This window comes from Diceros bicornis, chromosome 31 (assembly GCF_020826845.1).
Source record: "Diceros bicornis minor isolate mBicDic1 chromosome 31, mDicBic1.mat.cur, whole genome shotgun sequence".
In the NCBI taxonomy this organism is placed as follows: Eukaryota; Metazoa; Chordata; class Mammalia; order Perissodactyla; family Rhinocerotidae; genus Diceros; species Diceros bicornis.
Genome location: NC_080770.1, coordinates 1,357,110 through 1,376,923, shown reverse-complemented (window position 1 = coordinate 1,376,923; position 19,814 = coordinate 1,357,110). Strand labels below are relative to the sequence as shown.

General features: G+C 64.1%; 4 protein-coding genes across 5 annotated transcripts in view; 1 reads left to right on the top strand and 3 right to left on the bottom strand.

Annotated features, from left to right (window-relative positions):
• PHRF1 (PHD and ring finger domains 1) overlaps window positions 1-2,625 on the top strand; it is a 32,404-nt gene extending 29,779 nt beyond the window's left edge. Inside the window, 5 exon segments of the mRNA XM_058526120.1 lie at window positions 1-694; window positions 910-1,067; window positions 1,232-1,486; window positions 1,586-1,714; window positions 2,267-2,625. Of these exon segments, the coding sequence (XP_058382103.1) occupies window positions 1-694; window positions 910-1,067; window positions 1,232-1,486; window positions 1,586-1,714; window positions 2,267-2,407 (1,377 nt within the window). The 3' untranslated portion in view covers window positions 2,408-2,625.
• Window positions 2,626-3,191: 566 nt separating this feature from the next.
• On the bottom strand, window positions 3,192-6,394 carry IRF7 (interferon regulatory factor 7). Of its 2 annotated transcripts, XM_058526122.1 has the most exons (10): window positions 6,309-6,394; window positions 5,733-6,036; window positions 5,482-5,644; window positions 5,192-5,393; window positions 4,827-4,885; window positions 4,517-4,733; window positions 4,292-4,381; window positions 3,684-4,073; window positions 3,479-3,597; window positions 3,192-3,407 (listed from the first exon to the last, which is right to left on the bottom strand). In XM_058526122.1, the coding sequence occupies exons 2-10, from the start codon at window positions 5,750-5,752 to the stop codon at window positions 3,240-3,242; spliced, it is 1,428 nt and encodes a 475-aa protein (XP_058382105.1). In that variant the 5' UTR covers window positions 5,753-6,036; window positions 6,309-6,394; the 3' UTR covers window positions 3,192-3,239. The 2 variants fall into 2 exon arrangements, with proteins under 2 accessions (XP_058382105.1, XP_058382104.1); XM_058526121.1 differs by lacking the exon at window positions 6,309-6,394 and having other exon boundaries at window positions 5,733-6,285.
• A 1,169-nt stretch (window positions 6,395-7,563) lies between these two features.
• CDHR5 (cadherin related family member 5) lies at window positions 7,564-14,523 on the bottom strand. The gene is made up of 15 exons (XM_058526119.1): window positions 14,289-14,523; window positions 14,031-14,206; window positions 13,576-13,626; window positions 12,167-12,259; window positions 11,913-12,014; window positions 11,697-11,807; window positions 11,421-11,591; window positions 10,746-10,836; window positions 10,473-10,567; window positions 10,172-10,372; window positions 9,954-10,067; window positions 9,786-9,876; window positions 9,371-9,688; window positions 8,605-8,813; window positions 7,564-8,090 (listed from the first exon to the last, which is right to left on the bottom strand). The coding sequence occupies exons 1-15, from the start codon at window positions 14,344-14,346 to the stop codon at window positions 7,656-7,658; spliced, it is 2,316 nt and encodes a 771-aa protein (XP_058382102.1). The 5' UTR covers window positions 14,347-14,523; the 3' UTR covers window positions 7,564-7,655.
• A 1,426-nt stretch (window positions 14,524-15,949) lies between these two features.
• Window positions 15,950-16,918, bottom strand: SCT (secretin). The gene is given in 5 exon segments (XM_058526117.1): window positions 15,950-16,116; window positions 16,342-16,373; window positions 16,375-16,438; window positions 16,548-16,649; window positions 16,774-16,918. Coding segments are annotated over 5 exon segments (396 nt in total). The 5' UTR covers window positions 16,857-16,918; the 3' UTR covers window positions 15,950-16,001.
• Between the last annotated feature and the right edge of the window lie 2,896 nt (window positions 16,919-19,814).

Sequence of the window (19,814 nt, the reverse complement as noted above, 5' to 3'; positions counted from 1 at the left end):
CCCCGCTCTCACTCCCGCTCCCTGGAGAGGAAGTTGGCCGTGAAGGAGGCTTCCCCAACGCCCCCTCCCCAGGAGGAGCCCAGGCTGGAGAGGGAGCCCCCAGCCAGACCACCGGCTTCAGCTGGAGTGGATGCTTCTCTAGAAAGGGCCGAAGCCGACAAGGCCCCCCCAAAGGCCACCCCTGTCCTGGAGGTGCCAGCCGAGTGTCCGCCTGAGGACCTGGATTATGGTGACTCCGTCGAAGCAGGGCACGTCTTTGAGGACTTTTCAAGTGAAGCCATCTTCATGCAGCTAGATGACATGAGCTCCCCACCCTCTCCGGAGAGCACGGACTCCTCCCCAGAGCGAGACTTCCCACCCAATCCTGCTGCGCCCCCAGCCAGCCAGCAGCATGACGCCAGCCTGGCCATGGCCGTCATCAGAAGGGAGGTGTCGCTGATCCATGGTGAAGACGCTGTGCAGCCCCCGCCCCGGGCAGAGGGCTTCCAGGAGAAGCACTCGCTTGGGCCACATGCAGCCGAGGTCGCTGCGGTGCCTGGCGCCCTGGGAGGCCAGGCTGTGGGCGGGACGCCTATGGGGAAGGAGGAAGGCCCCCCTCAGACCCCCCTGCTGCGGGCTAAAGCCCTGGTGAAGAGGGTTACCTGGAACCTCCAGGAGGCAGACAGCAGCGCCCCAGCGGAGGACAGAGGCCTACGTGAGTAGGGTGCTCCCGTGGGTCCTCAGGGTAGTGCGTGAGGACGGCGTGGAGTGGCCACCAGGGGACCTTCTCTCTTGTCACGCTGATGGTCCAGGCCATGGGGCAGGGTGGTCCTTGCTGCTGGGTTGCTTTTCTGGAATTTTCCAGCCAGGAAGCAGTCTTCTGGCCCAGGGTGGCCGCAGAGCACCCACCTCCCCTGTGTTGGCCCTCAGGGACGCCACCTCACAGGCTACAGAAGCCCCAGGAAGGGGCCTGGGAAACAGGAGACGTGGGCCCCGCAGCAGCACTCCAGCAGGCGTCCTTCTCCGAGCCCCCGTCCTCCGGCTTCGCGCTCCTGGAACCTGGCTTCTCTGGTGCCCACCCTTCTCAGGTGGGTGCCCGGACCATGTAGGCTGCTCCTGGCTGGGGCGGGGGTCCTCGTGGCGCCACCCCGACTCGGCCTGGGCTGTTAGTGCTCAGGGTGGGGTGGGGAGCGCGTGCTGGGGGCTCTGCCCACGTCGGGGCTCTGTGCTCAGGAGCTGCCTTCTCATCCAGGTTTATAGCCCCAACCTGCCTCCCACCCCAGCTCTGCCCTCAAGTGTCCCACCCTACGCACCGGTCAGCCAGCCCACAGTCCAGTTCATCCTGCAGGGGAGCCTTCCCCTCGCGGGCTGCGGGGTGGCACAGAGTCCGGCTCCAGTGCCCGCCGTCCTGACCACCGCCTCAGAGCCCGCTGGCCACTTGGCCAACAACTTAGAGGAGAGCACAGCTGCTCCCAGGCCAGCCTCAGACAAGGCCAAGAATGAGGAGGTGAGCCGCCCCTCCTTCCCCGGGGGCAGCCTCTCCCGGCTCTGCCCTGGCCGAGCAGCCCTCCAGGCCAGGTGCCCACGCCCGTGCTCTCGCCCCTAGTACATGAAGAAGCTGCACGTGCAGGAGCGGGCGGTGGAGGAGGTCAAGCTGGCTATCAAGCCCTTCTACCAGAAGAGGGAGGTGACGAAGGACGAGTACAAAGACATCCTGCGCAAGGCCGTGCAGAAGGTGGGCGTGGGCCAGCAGGCCCCACATGTGTGCATCGCCGCCCCCTGGGCGGTTGTCCTGAGGGGCGGGTCCGTGCTGGCACGGACTTTTAGGGTGTTGGTGAGTGCCGAGGAGGGCGCTTCGGCCTGGGGTTGCTCGGTCAGGGCCAGGGTCAGCATTGCTGCGTCCTGACCGCAGCCTCGGGCCAGTCTCCCGTCTCCCTGTAGCTGCACCTGGTAGGTGCTGGGGAGGAGTAAGCGTGGGTGTCTTCCAGGGGCTTAGAACAGCGTCCTCATTACTCGTTAAATAGGCCAAGTGACAGAGCACGCTGAACATACTCGCTCACGGGTGGGGAAGCACGACCTGAGAGCTGGACGGTTCTCAGGCCCAGGGTGGTGGGCTCAGATCCATGACATGCTGGCCACACGTCTCTGCGAGGTGGGCACAATGGGCACATGTGCATCGGGCCCCCCAGTCCTCTGTCCCTCACGATGCAGGCCCTTGGCCACTGTGGTCTCTGTGAGTGTGGGGTGTGGAAGGACGTCAGGTAATTGTGCCTCTCCCTTCCCCCAGATCTGCCACAGCAAGAGCGGGGAGATCAACCCCGTGAAGGTGGGCAACCTGGTCAGAGCCTATGTGGACAGGTACAGGCACATGCGCAGGCACCGGAGGCCCGAGGCCGCGGAGCCGCCCGCCCAGGGTGCCGAGCGCTGAGGCCACCCGGACTGGGGGCTGGTGCCCGGGATGGTGGTGGTGGCGCTTACCCAGATCCCTAAGTGGTTCTGTTGGGAGTGGCAGAAGCAGAAAACTGGGGACACCCAGCACTCCCGTTTTCAGGGTTCCTGTGATCACACGTGGTCTGCGTACCTGTCTTGCTCACAGTTTAAAACTGGACTTTTTTATATGTAAATTACAGATAAACACAGTTTCCATTGTGTTCTAATTTATCAAAAATGGATTCTCTTTAGAAACTTCTCGATTGGGTCAGTACTTGAAAGGTGAAGCCTCTGGGGATCAGAAGGGCTCCCGCTGCAGCCTTGCGTGTGCCTGTTTCTGGTCTGGAAACTCCCTCATTGCTCTGTTCCTTTCATCCTGTAAACAGTCACTTGAGTTTGCCCTCGGCTCCACCACCTCCCACGAGGCAGAGCACAGTGTTGGCGGATTTCAAAGACTGGGGCCGGCCCTGGGCAGGGGACAGAGGGCCATCCCTGACTGTGGGAGCCCCAGTGCCACCCTCCCGGCACTCCTGACAGGAGCAAACGCCTGCTGTCCCGAGGGCATTTTGTATTTGTCCAGTAGAGTTTGTCAGCTCTCAGTTGTGTAGCCTGTCCCTTCGTTGTGAAAATGGAAGAAAGCAGGTGTGCACAGGAGGCCTCAGCGTGGGGGAGCTGTGGGGTGGCCTCCCTTCCAGGGCTCCCAGGAAGTGGGGTGAGCCTCCCAGTTGGCAGTGCCCCCCAGTCCCAGCCCTGAGCCCGCCCCTGGTCAGGACACCAGCACCGGGTCTGGGGTTCTCTTTATTGGATCAGGGTGGGGTCCAGCCCCGGCCCTAGGCAGGCTGCTCCACCTCCATGAGGAAGTGGTCGAGAAAGTGCTCAAGGTCGTTGTAGAGGCTGTTGGAGCTGGACAGGCAGAGGCCCAGGCTGCTGCTGTCCAGCGAGGACACGCCTTCACGCTGCACGCCCTCCAGGTGCGCCCGGCACAGCCACGGCTCCAGCTGTGGGGAGGGCGCCGTCAGGCCAGGCAGGGGCTGTGTGCAGCCTCGCCCACCCTGGGCCTGCACCTCACCTTCACCAGGACCAGGCTCTTCTCCTTGGGCCTCCTGGCTGACAGGTCCTGCCCAAAAGCCAGGTAGATGGTGTAGTGTGGGGAGCGCTGGCGCCGGCGAGCCCGGAACTCCACCAGCTCTGCAGGACAGGGGCTTTGTGAGTAGGGACGGGGACAGGGGCTTGGGGGACGGGGGGAGGCAGCCCAGAGCGAACGCATCACTGACCTCGAAAGAAGGTGCCGAAGTCAAAGATGGGAGTGTCGCAGTTCCTGGGCAGCAGGCGGGCCGGGGTGGAGGGACTGGCAGAGCCCAGGGGGCCACCCACCTCCCAGAAGACCTTGCACTTGCCCAGACGCCGGGCCCATAGTCCAGGCCCCCGGAGCTCCAGCTGCAGGCCAGGGGCCACGTGTTGCAGCAGCTTCTCTGTGTAGTGAAGCTGCTTCTGGTCGGGGAGCTCGGCAGGGCTGGGGAAGGCCACTTGCTGGGGCTCTGTGGCCTCCACGGATAGGCTGGGGGGCCCGTACAGGAACACACAGCTCGGGCGTCCCACCACCTCCTGCAGCACCGTTCGGCCCTTGTACATGATGGTGACATCCAGGGCCCCCAGGCTGGGTTCTGTGTGCAGAAGGAGCTGTGAGCAGTGGGGCCTGGCCGGACTCGCTCACCTGCCACTGGGGGGCAGGCACTGGGGGATGGTGCAGGGCGGGGCTCTGCTTCTTGTAGGGGCTACCAGGGCTCTGGGGCTGGGGGCTAAGCCTGCATCGGGGAGGAAGGGCTGAGTTAGCACCTGGTCCCCCAGCCCCTCCCTCCACATGTCCCCAGGCTCCTCTCACCTGTCATCTGGGCTTGGGGCTGGGGCCTGGGGCTGGGGGCCGCCTCCACTGCCCATGGCAGGTGTGGCTGCCCGGCAGGGAGCTCTGGACCTGAAGAGGATGACAGTGGGAACAGCTGTACTGGCCCAGCTGTGATCAGCACCATCCCTGCTGGACACCTCCCCCTCTTCCCAGGGACTTTGCTGTCCTGCCTGCCCTTCCCCTTGGCAGAGGACAGCCCCTCACCAGGAGCTTCTGGGGGGATCGGATCCATCCCCCATGTAGCTTCCAGCAGATGGTCTTCCAGGCTGCTCTGCTGCAGAGCCTGGAGCAAGAGGTCCTCAGCATCGCCAGCTGGGCTGGAAAGAGGGCTTAGGGCACAGGGCTCAGGACTCAGCCTGGCCAGCCCATGCCCCGGCCTCTCACCAGCATCTCCTGCCAGGCCCGGCCTGAGGAGCCCGCCCTGCAGGGGAAGGCAGTGGCAGCATAAGCAGCTTCCAGCACCAGGGAGAGGTGGCAGCCCCAGCAGGAGACAAGGAGGGCAGAGCAGCCTTACCGTGGTTGGTGGGGCATCTTCACGGGCCTCATCCTCCCCCTGGTTAACGCCTGGACCTTCTGAGGGAGAATGGGGACCTGAGACTCCGGAGTGGGACGCCTGGGTGTGAACCCCTGGGTGGCACTTTACAGCTGGACTGCGCCTCCCCTTCACTGGCCCCATCAGCTTCCTCCCTGTGATCCCCACCCCCTTCCCCAACAACCTGGCACCAGCCTCTCCCAGGCTAAATTCTAAAACTGCAGATCCGACCCAGCGGTTGTCCCCTGACAAAACCAAGTTCCAACACCCTTCGCGCCCTGAACGTCCTGCTTCCCTGCCGGCAGCCCTCCCCCGGCGTTCGGCAGCCCTCCCCCGGCGTTCCTCACCTGCCCATCCCACCTCGGGGCTGAGCGCGTACACCTTATGCGGGTCGGTGGGGTCCCCAGAGTTGTCTTGCAGCATCACAAACCGCCGCGTGCTGCGCAGTGCGCAGCGGAAGTTGGTTTTCCAGCCGGCGCGGAGGGCGTTCTCGGAGGTCGGCGGGTCACCTCCGCTCGGCGGCCACCTGCCACGGGCCACGGCCCAGGCCTGGGGAGGGGAGGGAGGGGGTGGGCCTGGGGGCGCAGGTCGGGGGCCTGGGCCAGCCCTTCTGCCCGGGGCGGGGCTGGGGTCCCACCTTAAAGATGCGAGAATCGGCTTCGCCCAGGTCCTTCCGCGAGAAGTGCTTCCAGGGGACGCGGAAGTGCGTGCGGGCCGCATCCAGCCACCGCAGCCCCTCATAGCGGCCGCTGCTGACCTCGCCCAGAAGCCAGTCTCCGAACAGCACGCGCGGGGACCCCCTGCGGGCGGAGCAGCCAGCGGGGTCGGTGGCGCGGGCGGCAAGGTGCGAGGGGACAGGCACCTGGGGAGCGTGGGCCAGGCTCTCACCTGTCGGGAGGCACGGCCATCGCTCCTGCAAGGACTGGACGTGGAGAGGCTGGGAGTGCCCTCAGCTGCGAGGGATTGTGGTCACGGGTGGCAATTAGGTGTCGTCACACTAGCGTGGCCCAGTTGTTACAGGTGATGGGGTCACAGGTGTGGGTTGAGGGCTTATAGGCCACAACGTTGCCCAGGTATGGATTTTGGGGCAAAGGTGGCGATGGGTGTGACAACAGATGCGGCGGGCGCGCACACGTGCGGTCACAGGTGTTGAGCCAGCGTCCAGGCCTGCTGGCTGGTCGCAGGCTGGACCCTGCGAAGACACGACGGAAATGGCTAGGTGGAGGTCGGCCCAGGGCGCCGGGAAACCGAAACCGCCGTCGCAGGAAAACGAAACCTAAGCCGCGAGGCGGGACGTCCGGGTGGCGGGCGCCTCCGGGTCCCCGAGCCACCCAGCCCCCTCCAGTCCCTCGTTCCGGACCCGGCTCCCCGACCTTCCCCTGGCGGCGCGTCCCTCGCTCGGCACCCCCCCGGCCACGCCCTGTGGCTGCCCCTGGAGCTCAGCGTGGGGAGAGTCCCGAGTACCTGGGTGCCGGAGCCGCCGGGCCGGGAAGTTTCGTCTCCCCGGGGGAGCGAGAACAAGCGCTTTTATGGGGCGAGCCCGGGGGACGGGCTAGGGCGGGCCGGGGGCGGGCCGGGAGTGGGGTGGGCCCTCCCAGCTCCAGGTGCTGCGAAAAAACTCATGTGGTCTGTTCCCCGAGCCCCTGTGCAGTCTCTCGGTGGGGGCGACAGGCCTCGTCTGGGGACAGCCCGAGGGGAGGGCGGGTCGCGGAGGGGCGACAGGAGTGGCCAGTCCCGCCGGCCTCCCAGGCTCAACCTCTGCGGGGACCAGTCACCCCTCTTCCTCCAGAAGCACCCCATGCACCAGGGGGACTGCGGGCTCCGGCCAGTAACGAGGGTGGGGGAGGCAGGGGGCCAAGCTGGGGACCCCGTGAACACAAAAACAAAACCTGGCCCCAAACAAAACCAAGCACTTCTTTTCATGGAAAAGCGGGTAACCGGGGCATGGAACGAGCGGCAGATGTGGCGTGTGGTGTCTTAACCATGAGAATTGCTCAGACAAGATGTAAATGCCCTCGAGAGTAAAACATTTGGAAAGGAATTCGTGATGCCTTTCATTAGGAGAAACACCGATGACTCGTGAGGGACAGTGTGGTGGCAGCGCAGAAGTCCACCCCTGAGGAAGCAGGCGGAGGGGGGCCCTGTCCCCCACTTGGTGGCCCTGGTTCCCCCACAGCCTCCGCCGTGCACCAACGGGCCGCCACCCCGCAGGCACAGTCCGGGCGCCTGGGTCGGGTGCCTCGCTCGGAGCACTTGGTGTTTACTGCCCCAGCGTACCACACTGGCACACAGGCTGTGACCCCCTGGAAGGTCCCAGGGACCATGCCCTCCCAAATGAGTCTCCTTGAGGGTGCCGCCTCAGCCTCCTCCAGGCAAGACCTCCGTGTTGAGTCGGGAGGGCGAGTACGCAGTGCGAGGTGCCCCCTCCTCTGGCCGTGGTTAGACCAGGAGAGGAACTTTCTGGCCGCCAGCTGGCACTGAGCGTGGGAAGCTGCGCCGGGCGGGCGCAGCTGGTGGTTTACGGGAAGCGGCACCCGCGCTGGGGACAGGGGGACGACACGGCCCGCCCTTCCCCGCCCCCACGACCCCCAACACCCCCCCCTACCCCCCACCCGCAGCGCGTCTTTGAGGACTCCGTGCGCGCGGGAGCCAATGGGCCGCGCCGTGACCCCCCAATCGGCGGCCACTCTGGGGCAGACCCCAGGCACCCCTCGCCCGAGATCCGAAAGTGTCATTTTATTTTTCTCAGTGCAGTGGGGGACAGCGGCCGAGTGACTCGGGGTCCAGACCCGCGGGCGGTCGGGGGTCGCGCTAGACGTAGGTGGAGTCGCCGGGCGCCTGGTCGGGGGCGCCTGCACCGGGGCCCGCGCCAGCGCCTTCATCCTCGCCGCCGCCCTCGCCGTCCGAGTCGCCCGCGCCGTCCGCCTCCGAGGTGGGCGCGTTGAGGACCACCACATCGGCCTCGGCGCCAATGTCTTCGCCGAACCACACGGCCTTGTAGCCGCCCTCGGGCCGCCGCTCCTTGGTCAGAATGGACCTCACCTCCGCGGGGCCGGCCCCGTCCTGGGCCGCCGCGGGGGACTCGGGGACGCCGGCGGAGGGCACGGGGCTGGGGGGCGCGGGCTCCGGGGGCTCGGGCGGGGCCTCGTCCGTGGTGGGGCCGGGTGTGGGGCTGGGGGCCGGCGCCCAGTTGGCCTCACGGTCTTGAATGAGGAAGGCCTTGTCAAAGCCACTGGGCTGGGGCTCCTGGGGAGGGACGGGAGGGAGCGTCATCCAGGACCCTGCCTGGGCTGCAACCCCCTGGTGCCCTCCCCAGAGACAGGGGTCTGCGCTGGTCCGTGCCCTTTTCTCTGCCTTTCCCTGCTCTTTCTCCATCTTTCCCACTATGGTGTCTACACCCCATCTCTCCTCACCTCTGCTCTCCATCTCCCCACTGATGGCTGATTCCTGGTCTCCTGCTGCCTCTCCACCTCCCCTTCTATCTCCCCCTTCTTCACCTCCCCTGCTCCCTGCATCTCCCCCCTTCCTGCATCTCCTGGCGCCTTCCATCTGCTCCTCCCTCTATCTACCCCTCTCTCCATCTACCCCTTCCCTCCATCTACCCTCTTCCTCCGTCCTCCACTCCATCTTTCCGTTGCTCTCTGTTCTCACTCTCACGTCCCTGTCTCTTGGTCTTTCTCCACCTCTGTCTGTCTATCCGTCTCCTCTTCTGTCTCTCGTCTGTCCCTCTCCTGTGCTGTCCAGCCGCCCGGGGCCTCACCAGAGCTTTGCTAGCACAGGACTTGCATAGGTGGCCGTAGTGCTTGTAGCCGAGGATGGTGAGGGCGATCAGAGCTAGCAGCAGCAGCGCGCCCAGCACACCGCCCACGGCTGCCATCTCCGCTGTCGAGAAGCGCCGGTCCCCAGCGTGGCTGCCATCCGGCCCGACACCCCCCGTGGAGGTGCTGCCTCCTCCAATCCCGGGCGTGCCTGCTGGTGACACCACTGCCCACTTGCTGTCGGCACTACAAGCGCTCACCAGCTCAGCCTGTACCAGCTCAGAACTCCCCGAGTAGAAGCCAGCCTGGCCGCCTCCCGGAGTGAGGGTTCTGGAGAGTGGGCAGTACTGACGCCCCCCCAAGGAGCTGTATTCCCAGGGTCCCCCAGGGAGGCCAGACTGCTGAAGGGAAGGAGGGGGGTGGGGGTCAGTGCCCCCCAGCCCCAGGTGGGAGGAAGGGGTCCAACACCACAGGAAGGGAGATGAGGGCAGCACTGATGCCGGTGGAGTGGACGGCCCTGGGAAGTGTGGGGTTCGCTGAAGCCAACGTGTGGCCTCTGCCCTGCCCTCCACTCACCTTTCCCGGTTTACCTCCTCAGGGCCCCCAGGACCTGTCTGTCTCTGCCCAGAAAGAGCAGACCCCGTCTTGGGATCTCATGGTCATTCTGGGCCAACCTGGGGCGGACCCTGCCCTCCGGTGACTCCCAGGACCACCCAAGTCATGAGTCAGGGAGCATGAGGGTGACTCTAGGGCAAATGGGGGTGCTACCTGAGGGCTGGGGGGTCCTGCTGAGCCCAGGGGCTGTTGGCTGCGAGATTCCTGGCTTCTGAGTCTGTGCTGAGCCCCCGCTGGGTGAGGCTGATGGAGGGGAGGTGCTGGTTCCCGCACTGGGGGGCCCCCCAGGCGTGGTCGAGGCAGGCGGCCTCAGAGTTGTGCCTGGGGGGGAGTGTGGGCCAGTGTCCCCCCCAGCGCTGGTCGTGGAGGGTCCCTGAGAGGGCCCGGAGGGCCTGGGGGTTTCTGAAGTGGTGCTGCTTGAGGGCCCAGCTGTTCCTCCAGCCTCTGGGGATGTGGAAGGACCTGGGGGGTCTGGGGCCAGGCACAGGGCTCAGCTTGCCTCTGCCCCCAGCATGCCTGTGGCAAGAAGCCCCCCCCGAGCCATCACCGGGGACCCCTGGAGGCTCACCTGTGGGGGTGGGGGTGGGCTCCTGTTCTGACACCTGTATCTCCACCAGTGTGGTCGCTGTGCCTCCAGTCGCTGTGTTCGTGGCCTCGACCTGGGGCAGGAAGGGGGCTTGTCTCACCTAGGCCCCGCCTTAACTCCCACCCCTTAGAGATGCCACAGGCCCCTCACCTCTGCGTAGAAGACCCCCGCCTGCGTCAGTGGGTTGGCCACCAGCACGGCCTCCCCTTCCATTCGGAAGTCGGAGTTGTTGGTGATTCGGTACGTGATGGCCGAGTTGAGGTCCTGGACACGGCCCCAGTGAGTCCTGGACCCAGGCTGCCCCCGTATCCCCCCAACCCACCCACAGAAGGGAGGCCAGGCAGACCCAGGGGCCAGGCGGTGCCTACTGGGAACTCGGGGTCCTGGGCCTGGATCCTCAGAGCCTGGGAGGGGGTGGCTGCGTCCTTGACGAACTCGCCGCTTCCTGAGCCCAGCACCACGGTGCCGCGGTACAGGCTCTCGGGGAAGTGGGGCAGGCTCCCAGCAGCGTCTAGGGCCTCCACTGTGACCTGGGTCACCGAGTAGCGGGCCTGGTCTGCCTGCTCCCCCTGGGGGTGGGGAGGCGGCAGTGGTCAGTGGGCCCTCGAAGGGCAACCCTGCAACCTGAAGCTCAGGAGGGGCCCATGGAGACCCGGCCAAGGCACCTACCTTGACCCACATAAGAAAGGTCTTGGGGCTGGGGACGCTCCGGGTCATGGTGAGGTTGCCCGAGTCAGCGTCAATGGTGAATATGTCCTCGTGTCCTGGGAGGACGGGGGTAATATTTGGCCCTGGTCCCCTCTGGAGGCCTGAGGTCCAGGGTCCCAGCTGGCTCTGCCCATGTGGCCGGTCCCCCTGGGGCTTCCTCTGCCCACAGTGGGGGTGGGGATGGGGCCGAGGTGTTGTATGGAGAGAGAAGCTGGGGACCCGGTCCCCACTCACCCCCTATAATGCTATAGATGATACGCTGGTTGATGGCCCTGTCCCCGTCCACAGCGTAGATGGGCCCTGGATGCAGGATGAGGGGAGACAGCTGCGGGAACGGGGATGGGAGGGGACTCTGTGGGGCTGGTGCAAGGGCCCAGCTCGGTCCCTCTCATTCTCCCTCAAGGAGGCCTGAGATGGCCCCTGGGCGGGCCTGCCAGAGGTGTCCAAGTGGCCGACAGGATCAGTCATCACGCCCCTTAGATCCGTCACCATGAATCAGTTTGCCCCAGGATATGGATGGATCTGAACAACACGTCTCCAGAGGCAGCCCACACAGGGCCCCGGACTGGGCCTCTCGCATACAAGGGGAGGCCCTGGAGGCCCCACTGCCTCAGTGCGCCCCATGGCGCCAGCGGGTACAGCCAGCCTGTCAGAGATCAGCTGCCTCTCGGGAGCACCATCGCGGCCCATCCAGTCCTCCCGGTGTCCCAACCGCCTCATGGGGCCCCCGGCCCTGCCCTGAGGACAGTGGGCCTGTTCCCCTCACTGAGTTTGTTCACTGCTCACGCCCACGGGCTGGGCGAGATTGGTTTACGAAGGAGAGTCCACATTTGTTTGACAGTCACAACCGAATTTGGCCCGGTGGCACCAGCCCCCACCCCCAGCGCCGGCCCTCCCTGTCCCCGGTACCAGTTGGTAGCCGGTGGGGACAGCCCCCTGGTACTGGGCTTCGATGCAGACGTAAGAGTCTGTGTAGGAGCAGGGCAGGAACCAGGGGGGCCGCAGATCGATGGGCTCCACCTCCAGGACCAGGGTGGCCGTGGCCGTGTGGCTGGGTGTCACGTTCTCTTCCCGTGTATCCTACAACAGCCAAGACCCTCGGATCAGGTCTGGGAGCCTGGGGGTGGCGGCAGCTCGGATGGGGACCCGCGCGTCCAGGACTCGGGGTGGGTGTGGCCTGCTCACCCGCACCAGCAGCCGGAAGGTCATGTTCGGCCACCTGTCAAGGTCCAGTGTCCGGTCCAGCTGCAGGGCAGGGAGGTTCACTCCCACCAAGGAGAAGAAGACACTGGCACCCTGAGGAGGTGGGGAGGCCTCAGCCTGAGACTCTGGGGGCTGCAGAGAGGCAGGGGCGCCCAAGGTGGAGGGGTCTGAGTTGGGGCAGGGATTGGGGGCACTGACCGGGGTCACTTCCTCGAGGGTGTAAAACAAGATGTCATTTTTGTCCAGGTCCTCGGCCTGCAGTTCCGTCTCTGGGATGACGGTAGTGTTCACTTTAGCGTTCTGGGGGACAGGGGGGTTGGTCTGGCCACACTCCTCACCCCCATGGCCAACACATCCGGCCACTAGCCCTCTGCCGTCTGGCCCCTCACCCCAGCTCCCGATGGCCCAGTGCCAGCCCAGATGCCACGGCCCCTGGCTTCCTTCACACTCACCTCGGGTACCCTCTCCACCCTGACCACAAAGGGGAACGTGGGTGCATTGTCATTGACGTCCAGCACAGACACGAACACCCTCAGCTGGGTCACCTGGGGGGACGGGAGGTGGTCAGCCTCCTCACCTGGTGCCCACCCCAGCCGCCCTGGCTCACCCTGGGTGCTAGAGTGCCCGGGGGCTCCTGCTCAGGAGGGGTTACAGACAACGAACAAGAAGGAATTTGTAAAGCACAGAAGGTGGTGAGTGCCCTGGAGAAAATAACTCAGCTCCTGGGGACACAACCAGCAAAATCCCAGACGCGGAAAACGGCAAAACCATCCAATTTCTTCAAACGTAGATCTCAAAGGAAAAAGGAGAGAGAAAGGGGACCAGCAGACGGAAAAAGACTTAAGAGAAACTCAAGCAGCCGCATCAGGCGGACCCTGCTTGGATCTTGGTTCAAACAAGCATCAGTCAAGACCCGTCTGCGACCTGGGGGCAGGATTCAGACGCTGGAGGTCACGCGATGCCCGCCGTCCCAGTTTCCTCAGTGTCACAGCAGTGTCCTGATGATGTTTCAGAGGAAGGGTCCTTATCTTTCAGAGAGTCATCCTGAGACATTTGTGGGTGGCGTGCTGTGATGTGGGGGTGGGGGCGCCCACGGGGCTCGCTGCTGAGCAGGCAGGTGCGTGGGGCAGGCGGTCAGGGTGCCTCTCCGAGGAGGGCATGGGCGAGTGAGGACCGGAGATGGTGAGAGAGGGAGGCAGGTGCGCATCTGGGAGAGGGCACAAGGCCGCCGAAGCTGGGCGTTGGGTCCCTGCGCCCGGCCTTGCCCACCCCGGCAGTGCATTTGGCTTTGACCCGGAGTGAGAAAGCAGCCATGAGAGGAAGTCCTGGGCAGGACGTGCGGCTTGCTTTACTGGATCTTCTTCTGCCATATGGAGAGTGGATTGGGGTAGGCGGAGCCAAGAGGGGAGCAGGTGAACTAGTTGGAAGGTTCCAGAAAGGAGATGCTGGTGGCCAAGGCCCAAGTGGGGCATGGAGGTGGGGAGGGTCTAGCTTGAGGCAGATCCAACAGATTTGCTGATAGAGGGACGTGGCGGGGGGGAGGTGAGGACCTAGCCCTCAGGGTGGGGCATCTCCACCGTGCGGGACCTCGGGTTGGGGGCCTCTATTGGGGGTATGATGTTGGCTGGGCTGGGTTTGAGGGTCTGGGGCTCAGGGCAGAGTCTGGGCTGGAGGAACTGTGGGTGTCACCAGCACAGGGTGACACTTGACAATACACCACTGGGTGAGGTCACCAGGGAGTGACCCTGGACCGGGCAGAGCAGAGGGCAGAGGTCCAAGCCCAGAGCGTTCTGACGTCACAGGGTAAGAGTATGACGTGGGGGGATGCCCAGGAGGTCGGGGGTGTGGGGGCAGGACTCACCACGGTGTCACCCCTTTTGCACTCCAGGAGTGCCTGCAGCAGTGAGTTCTCCTGTGGGGGTGGGCAGGTGTCAGGAATCACCTGCCTGGCTGGCCACAGCACAGCGTCCCCACTTCACAGGTGAGGAGACTGAGGCCGAGGGGGCAGGTGCTCGCCCAGGGTCCCCATCATCCATGCTAAGCCCAGAGGGAGCTGGGGGCCGAGGCAGCTTTGTCACCCCAGGGCCCCGCCCCCCTCAGGCCAGCCCTCTGCCAAGCCTTGGGGCCCCGGAGGGGTCAGTCAGTCCCTGCCTGAGGGGCGCAGAGCCCTCAGGACCCCTGGGCAAACTGACACCCAAAGGCCCCCAGAGAGCCCTTCTCCGGGAGGGAGGGTGGGTGTCCACTTGGGTCCCGTGGGGGGTCAGCCGCCCCAGCCACCCCCACGGGCATGCCCCACGGGGGGCCTGCCAGCCACACCTCATAATCAGGAGTCACGTTGAGAAACAGCTGGGTCCCTTGGATCCGAAATGCGAAGAGGGTGGACGAGGATCCGAGGGTCACCTGCTGGTCGTCGGGGACGTAGATATCCACCAGGGGCTCGGTGACATTCGTGTTCTCCTTGACTTCAAAGAAGGTCTGGTTCACAGAGCAGACTAGAAAGTTGGAGAGGAAGGGTCGGTACCGCCCAGCCCCATGCCTGCCCCCCAGCCCCACCCGCCACGGCCCTGAAGGTACCCTGGGCCTGGGCTGTGCCCACGAGCAGCAGTGGCAGCAGCAGGGCCCAAGCCCCCATCTCGGCGGCCGACAGCCGCAGGAGGGTCTGTGCTGGTTCGGTGTCCAGGACCCTCTGGGCAGCCGGCCGCCGCTGGCGCAGTCCCTGCCTGGGCGACCTTCGCCCCTGCCAGGCACCGCCCCACTTTATGATCCTTTACGACCGACTGGCCTCCACCAAGGGGGCTCCCGCCGGCCGCAGGCCAGGCCTAGCCCACTGGCAGGAGGGGGCCGCCTGGTGGTTCCCCGGGCCGGAGCTGGGCTCAACCCACAGACACCAAGACAAGAGACAGAAAGGAGCTCAGAGAGAGCCGCTGGGGCACCGAGGGGCTGGGGGAGGGAGCTGGGGAGCTGGAGGGGCTGGGGGAGGGCCCAGGGCTGGGAGGGGGCTGGGGAGGGGCAGGGGCTGGGGGAGGATGGGGGTTGGGGGAGGGGCTGGGGAGGGGGCAGGCTGGGGGAGGGGTGGGGGCTGGGCCCTGGCTCCTGTGTTTGCTGTGCCTCCCCTCGGCCCCAGCTGCCCCTCTGCTGGGCTGTTCTGCCAGAGTCATCTTGGGGCACGTTCAGACCCCGTGTTCCCATCCAGCTCACCTCCTCTCCCCGCACCCACCATCTAGGTCTGGAAAGAAAAGGTTGTTTGTGTCCTGGGGATACCCCTGCCTGTCCCGGAAACAAGCCGGATTCCTCCTGGTGGGGCTGGGCAGGGCCACAGTGATGGAGGTGGCAGTGTTTCAGGGGACACCTGGGGCTCCCGGGTCCCCGCGGGCTCTGGTGCCTGACAGAGAGGGACCCCAATGAGGCTCGTTGGCCCAGGCCCGCAACTGCCCTACCTCATCTTTCCTTGGCCTGCCAAATCCCAGCAGCTGGAGAGAGGCCACTGGGAGGGGTCAGGAGGGAGGGAAGGGGCTGCCATGATGGGGGGGCCTTCCCGCCTGTTTGCATCGAGGCTCTAAGGGCCTGAAACACCTTCCCGAAGCTCCTGGTATCCAACTGCCCCTGCTGGCAGTGCCTCCACGGCCTCCTGCACACCCAGCACCTCTAGGGGTGTCATCATCGTCCCTGCCCCACAGGCTCAGAGTGGTCAAGCCGCTCGTCTGAGACCACACGGCCTGGACAGGGAGCCAAGACACACACTAGAGTCCTCTCACTCAGAGTGGCCTCCTGGGGGACACCCCTCCACCCCCCTGCCATCTCTTCCTGCCTGCCCTGAGCTTACTTGCCCCCTCCAACTCCCCCCCCACCTGCTGCACACACTGACCACCTGGCCCCGGGGGCAGGAGCTGGGAGACGTCCTGAGTCCCCCCACAGAGCCCCTGAATGTCAGTGAGTGGATGACAGGGGTGCAGGTGGGCCCTGGGGAGCTCAGTGGATGGGACAGGAGGTGGCGCTGATGTCAGAGGTAGGACACGGGAGGGTGAGGCGCCCCACTGGTTTCCCAGGTTTAAAGGGCAGCGGGCGTGGCTGCAGTCCCAGAATCCGAGGATGGGGCCCTCCTCCCCCGACAGCCCTGCACCACAGAGGCTGCCTGACGGTACCCAAAGCACACAGAGTGGGGTCACAGGCCAGGGTCCGAATTCCTCCTTTATTGGTGCCAAATGCAATCCCCCCGGCCCCCCACCCCTCCCGGTCCAGGCTCCGCTCCCCTTGTGCGTGGAGACAGGCTCCTTGGTCCTCAGGGCCTCATCCAGTCCTCTCAGCAGCAGGGATGCCCGGCTCTGAAACCATGACCCCAGGTCTCCATCCAGGAGGCAGCTAAGGAGACCTGGCCTGAGCCAGGGGGGCACTCGGGGGCATCCTGCAGAGACAGCCCGGTTAGAGGCTGGGGACTTGAAGCTGGAGACTGTGCCCACCTGCTGAAGCTGGGCCTCCTTTGGTCACCCACCCTGACTCAGCCTCACCTCCCCCGGCCCCTGGCCCCTGCTGTGTCCACTTCCTGCTGTTGGCCCAGGGTGCCCCAGGCCCCAGAGGGAGGGTCTAGGGGGGTACCCTCCGGAGGGGGCAGGGGGCTAGTGGTGCTCACCAGGCCTGCAGGGTGGGCGTGTCCGGCCGGCCGGGGCAGGCAGAGGCGGCCCTCGGCCGAAGTGTTCCAGGTGGTGGTGTTCTCTGGGTCATGCTCGCTGCCCCCACCCCAAATCAGAGTTAGTCCGGGAGTTGGGGGGTTGGGAGCGGCGCCGCGTGCCGGGCCGTCCCACCTGAGCGCCCCCCACCAAAGGTCTCCGCGCTCACCTGCGCTTGCCCACCAGGCCCTGGAGCAGCCGCTGCAGACGCGCGCTCTCCCGCAGGCGGCTCAGCTCGCTCGTGAACATCCCATCCGAGTGTCGCCGGGCCCTGGGGAGGGGGATGGCGGGCCGCGCGGGCAGGATCAGGGCCAGGCCAGGGATGGGGCGCGGACGCGGGGTCGGGCCGAGGTGGGCCGGGGGGGCGGGCGTGGGCCCCGGGGCCGCGGGCTCACCTGCGGGGCGCGGGGAGCGCGGCGGAGCCCCCGAGTAGCAGCGGCGGCAGCAGCAGCAGCAGCAGCAGGGCCCGGGGGACCATGGTGGGCGCGGGGTGCTGAGCGCTGCTGCCGCGGCCGAGCCCCGCGGCCCCTTTATAGCGGCGCCCCAGGGCGGAGGGTGCCGGGGGCGCTCAGCACCGCCCCGGCTCCGCGCAGCCCCGGCCGCGCCCCATCGATCGCGCGGAAGGTCAGGGCCGCCCCCCCAGCTGTCGCCCCGGCTGGCCGCCCGCCCCCTCCGCCGCGGCGGCGCCCCTCAGCGGGCTGGGGGGCTCGGCCGGGCGGGCCTGCGCGGGTCGGGGGGCCCCGGGAGGGAGGAGGGACACCCGGCGGAGGAACAGCGCGTGCAAAGCCTCGGAGCCTCGACCGCGCGCGCTTTGGAGGCACGAGCAGAGCCTGCGGGGGACGCCGTTGGGGGCTGGCCAGCTCTGCAAGGGGGGGCGGCAGAGGGGCCGAGCGCACCGGAGGAGGGCTCCGGAGGGTCGGGGGCGACGACCGAAGGCTCCCAGGGGCCGCGAGGGTCGAGGCTGGGACGAAGGAGGAGGCGCCCGGTGGCGCGGAAGCCCCTGGAGAGGCCCCGGCGGGCGGCGCGGAAGCGGAGGCCGGGCTGCGGGTGAGGCGGTGGGCGCGGAGGTGGGCAGGGGAGTAGGAGGTGTAGATGCGGCGGGAGGAGGGAAAATGGGGAGGCTGCTGGGTTCCTCCTGCGTGATCAATGCGGGGTTAGGTCAAGTTAGGGTTTTTAGAAACTGTACTCATGAAGTCCTTAATCATAAATTATAAATCCAGTAAATGAAGTGGTAAACTCATGGTTCTTGTGTTACACTTTATATGCATTTTTGTGTGTGTGAGGAAGATCAGCCCTGAACTAACATTCGGTGCCAATCCTCCTCTTTTTGCCGAGGAAGATTTGCCCTGGGCTAACATCCGTGGCAATCTTCCTCTGCTTTATATGGGACGCCACCACAGCATGGCTTGACAAGCGGTGCGTTAGGTCCGTGCCCAGGATCCGGGCCTGCGAACCCCGGGCCGGCCAGGCGGAGTGGGTGCGCTTAACTGCTGCCCCACAAGGCTGGTCCCTTTACATGTATTTTTAAAAAACACACATGCGCCGCGCCTCCCCATTCCTAACATCTTGCATTATCATGGGACATTTGTTACAGTTGGTGAACCAATATTGACACATTATTATTAACTAAATCCACAATCTACATCAGGGTTCACCCTCAGTGTTGTCCATTCCACGGATTTGGACAAATGCATAAGGACACTTTCCACCACACAGAGCAGTTTCACTGCCCTGAAGACCCCCTGCTCCTCTGGTTCATCTCTCCCTCCATCTCTCTCTCCGCCAGCCCCTGATCCTTCTACCGTCTCTGTGGTTTTCTCTTTTCCAGAACGTCGCGTAGTTGCAATCATACAGTAGTGGCCTTTTCAGACTGGCTTCTTTCGCTTAGTAAGGTGCATTTGTTTCCTCCACGTCTTTTCATGGCTTGATAGTTCATTTCTCCTCCTCACTGAATAATACTGCATCATCTGGATGTCCGCAGTTTGTTTATCCATTCATAGACTGAAGAACATCTTGGTTGCTTCCAGGTTTGGGCAAGTATGAATAAAGCTGCTGTAAACATCCATGTGCAGGTCTTAGTGTAGACATAAGTTTTCAGCTCCTTTGGTAAATACCAAGGAGTATGATTGCTGAATAGCATGGAAAGTAGGTCTAGTTTGGTAAGAAACCGCCAAACTGTCTTCCAAAGTGGCTGCACCATTTTGCTTTCCCGCCGGCTGTGAATGAGCGTTCCTGTTGCTCTGTGTCCTCGCAGCCTTTGGTGATGTCAGTGTTCTGGATTTTGGCCATTCTAATAGGTGTGTAAGGGTATCTCAGAGTTGTTTTCTTTATATGTATTTTTAAACAGCTGCTATGGCCTGTTCTTGCACAAACTTGGCGGATTAAAATCCCCTAAACTTTAACACTATTGACCAATTAAGCATTGGAGCATATTCCAAACTCCAAGTACTCACTTAACTGGTGGGATTTCTTAGCGCATCAGACACTTAAGTAACCAGGCAGATCTCCATAAGAAAAATCTTCCTATTTAAAAAAAAAAAAAAATTAACATGCAGTAAAATTGACTTCTTAAAAATTAACATACAGTGAAATTAACATACAGTAAAAAATGAATTTTGACACATGGATAGATTCGTGTAGCAATCACCACAATCAGGGTACAGAAAGACTCCATCACCCCAAAGAACTCCCTCCTGCTGCCCCTTTGTGGTCACAGGCACGGCCCTGAGCGCCTTCGGTCAAGCTTCGTGAGGTCACAAGCAGTCACTAGCACAGAGGGACAGACCCAGGGTGAGGCCAGTTCTGAGTGAAAGAAGTGGGTGGTGCTGAGGCCAAGGAGGGGCGGGCTGTGTCCTGCAGGTTCCTGTCACAGAGGATTTTGTAACTGCCTTCATCTTGTCCGAAACGGCTGTCACCCATTGTCTCTGCTGCTCGGAATTTCTCCCGAGACAGCCCCTGGCCTTGTCCTCACACGCCCATTCCATGGCTGCCTCAAGCATGCAGCGGTCATGCTGCAGTGCCGACAGGTTGGAATGGAATGTCCAGGTCTTTCCAGTGTGGATGGAGACGCACCACTAGGAGAGTGTCCACCCAAACTGTACCCGGATGGGCAGCTGTACCCGGGAAAGGGATGCCCCAAGGAGTCTCGGCTGCGCACACGCTGGCCTCCCGGGTTTGGGCTCCACTTTGAAACAACATGTGATACAAGCTACAGCGACAACATGCCACTTTCAAGCCATAGAGTTCAGCAAGACCCCATGGGTTCCCGGGCCATCAGGCTGAGCTGAGTCCTCATTAGAAACGCACAGAAAATTCACCTTACATGAGTAACTATTCGAAGGCTCAGATCGGACCTCACTCTGTGTTAATGGCCAATTTCAGGGTCCAGGATTCTAAGAAAGAATAAGAAGCTTCCTTTCTCCAGAGCCGAACGCCG

What these genes read in the sequence shown, in the direction of transcription:
- IRF7 (XM_058526122.1), bottom strand. Translation starts at nt 5,752, where the DNA reads ATGGCCGTGCCTCCCGACAG. An exon ending in CCGATTCTCGCATCTTTAAG is followed by an intron (nt 5,394 to 5,481) that starts GTGGGACCCCAG and finishes TCCCCTCCCCAG; the next exon opens with GCCTGGGCCGTGGCCCGTGG. An exon ending in CCCCGAGGTGGGATGGGCAG is followed by an intron (nt 4,886 to 5,191) that starts GTGAGGAACGCC and finishes ATTCTCCCTCAG; the next exon opens with AAGGTCCAGGCGTTAACCAG.
- CDHR5 (XM_058526119.1), bottom strand. Translation starts at nt 14,346, where the DNA reads ATGGGGGCTTGGGCCCTGCTGCTGCCACTGCTGCTCGTGGGCACAGCC. An exon ending in CCCTCGAGGAAGTGACCCCG is followed by an intron (nt 11,808 to 11,912) that starts GTCAGTGCCCCC and finishes CCACCTCCTCAG; the next exon opens with GGTGCCAGTGTCTTCTTCTC. An exon ending in CATCTATAGCATTATAGGGG is followed by an intron (nt 10,568 to 10,745) that starts GTGAGTGGGGAC and finishes CCGTCCTCCCAG; the next exon opens with GACACGAGGACATATTCACC.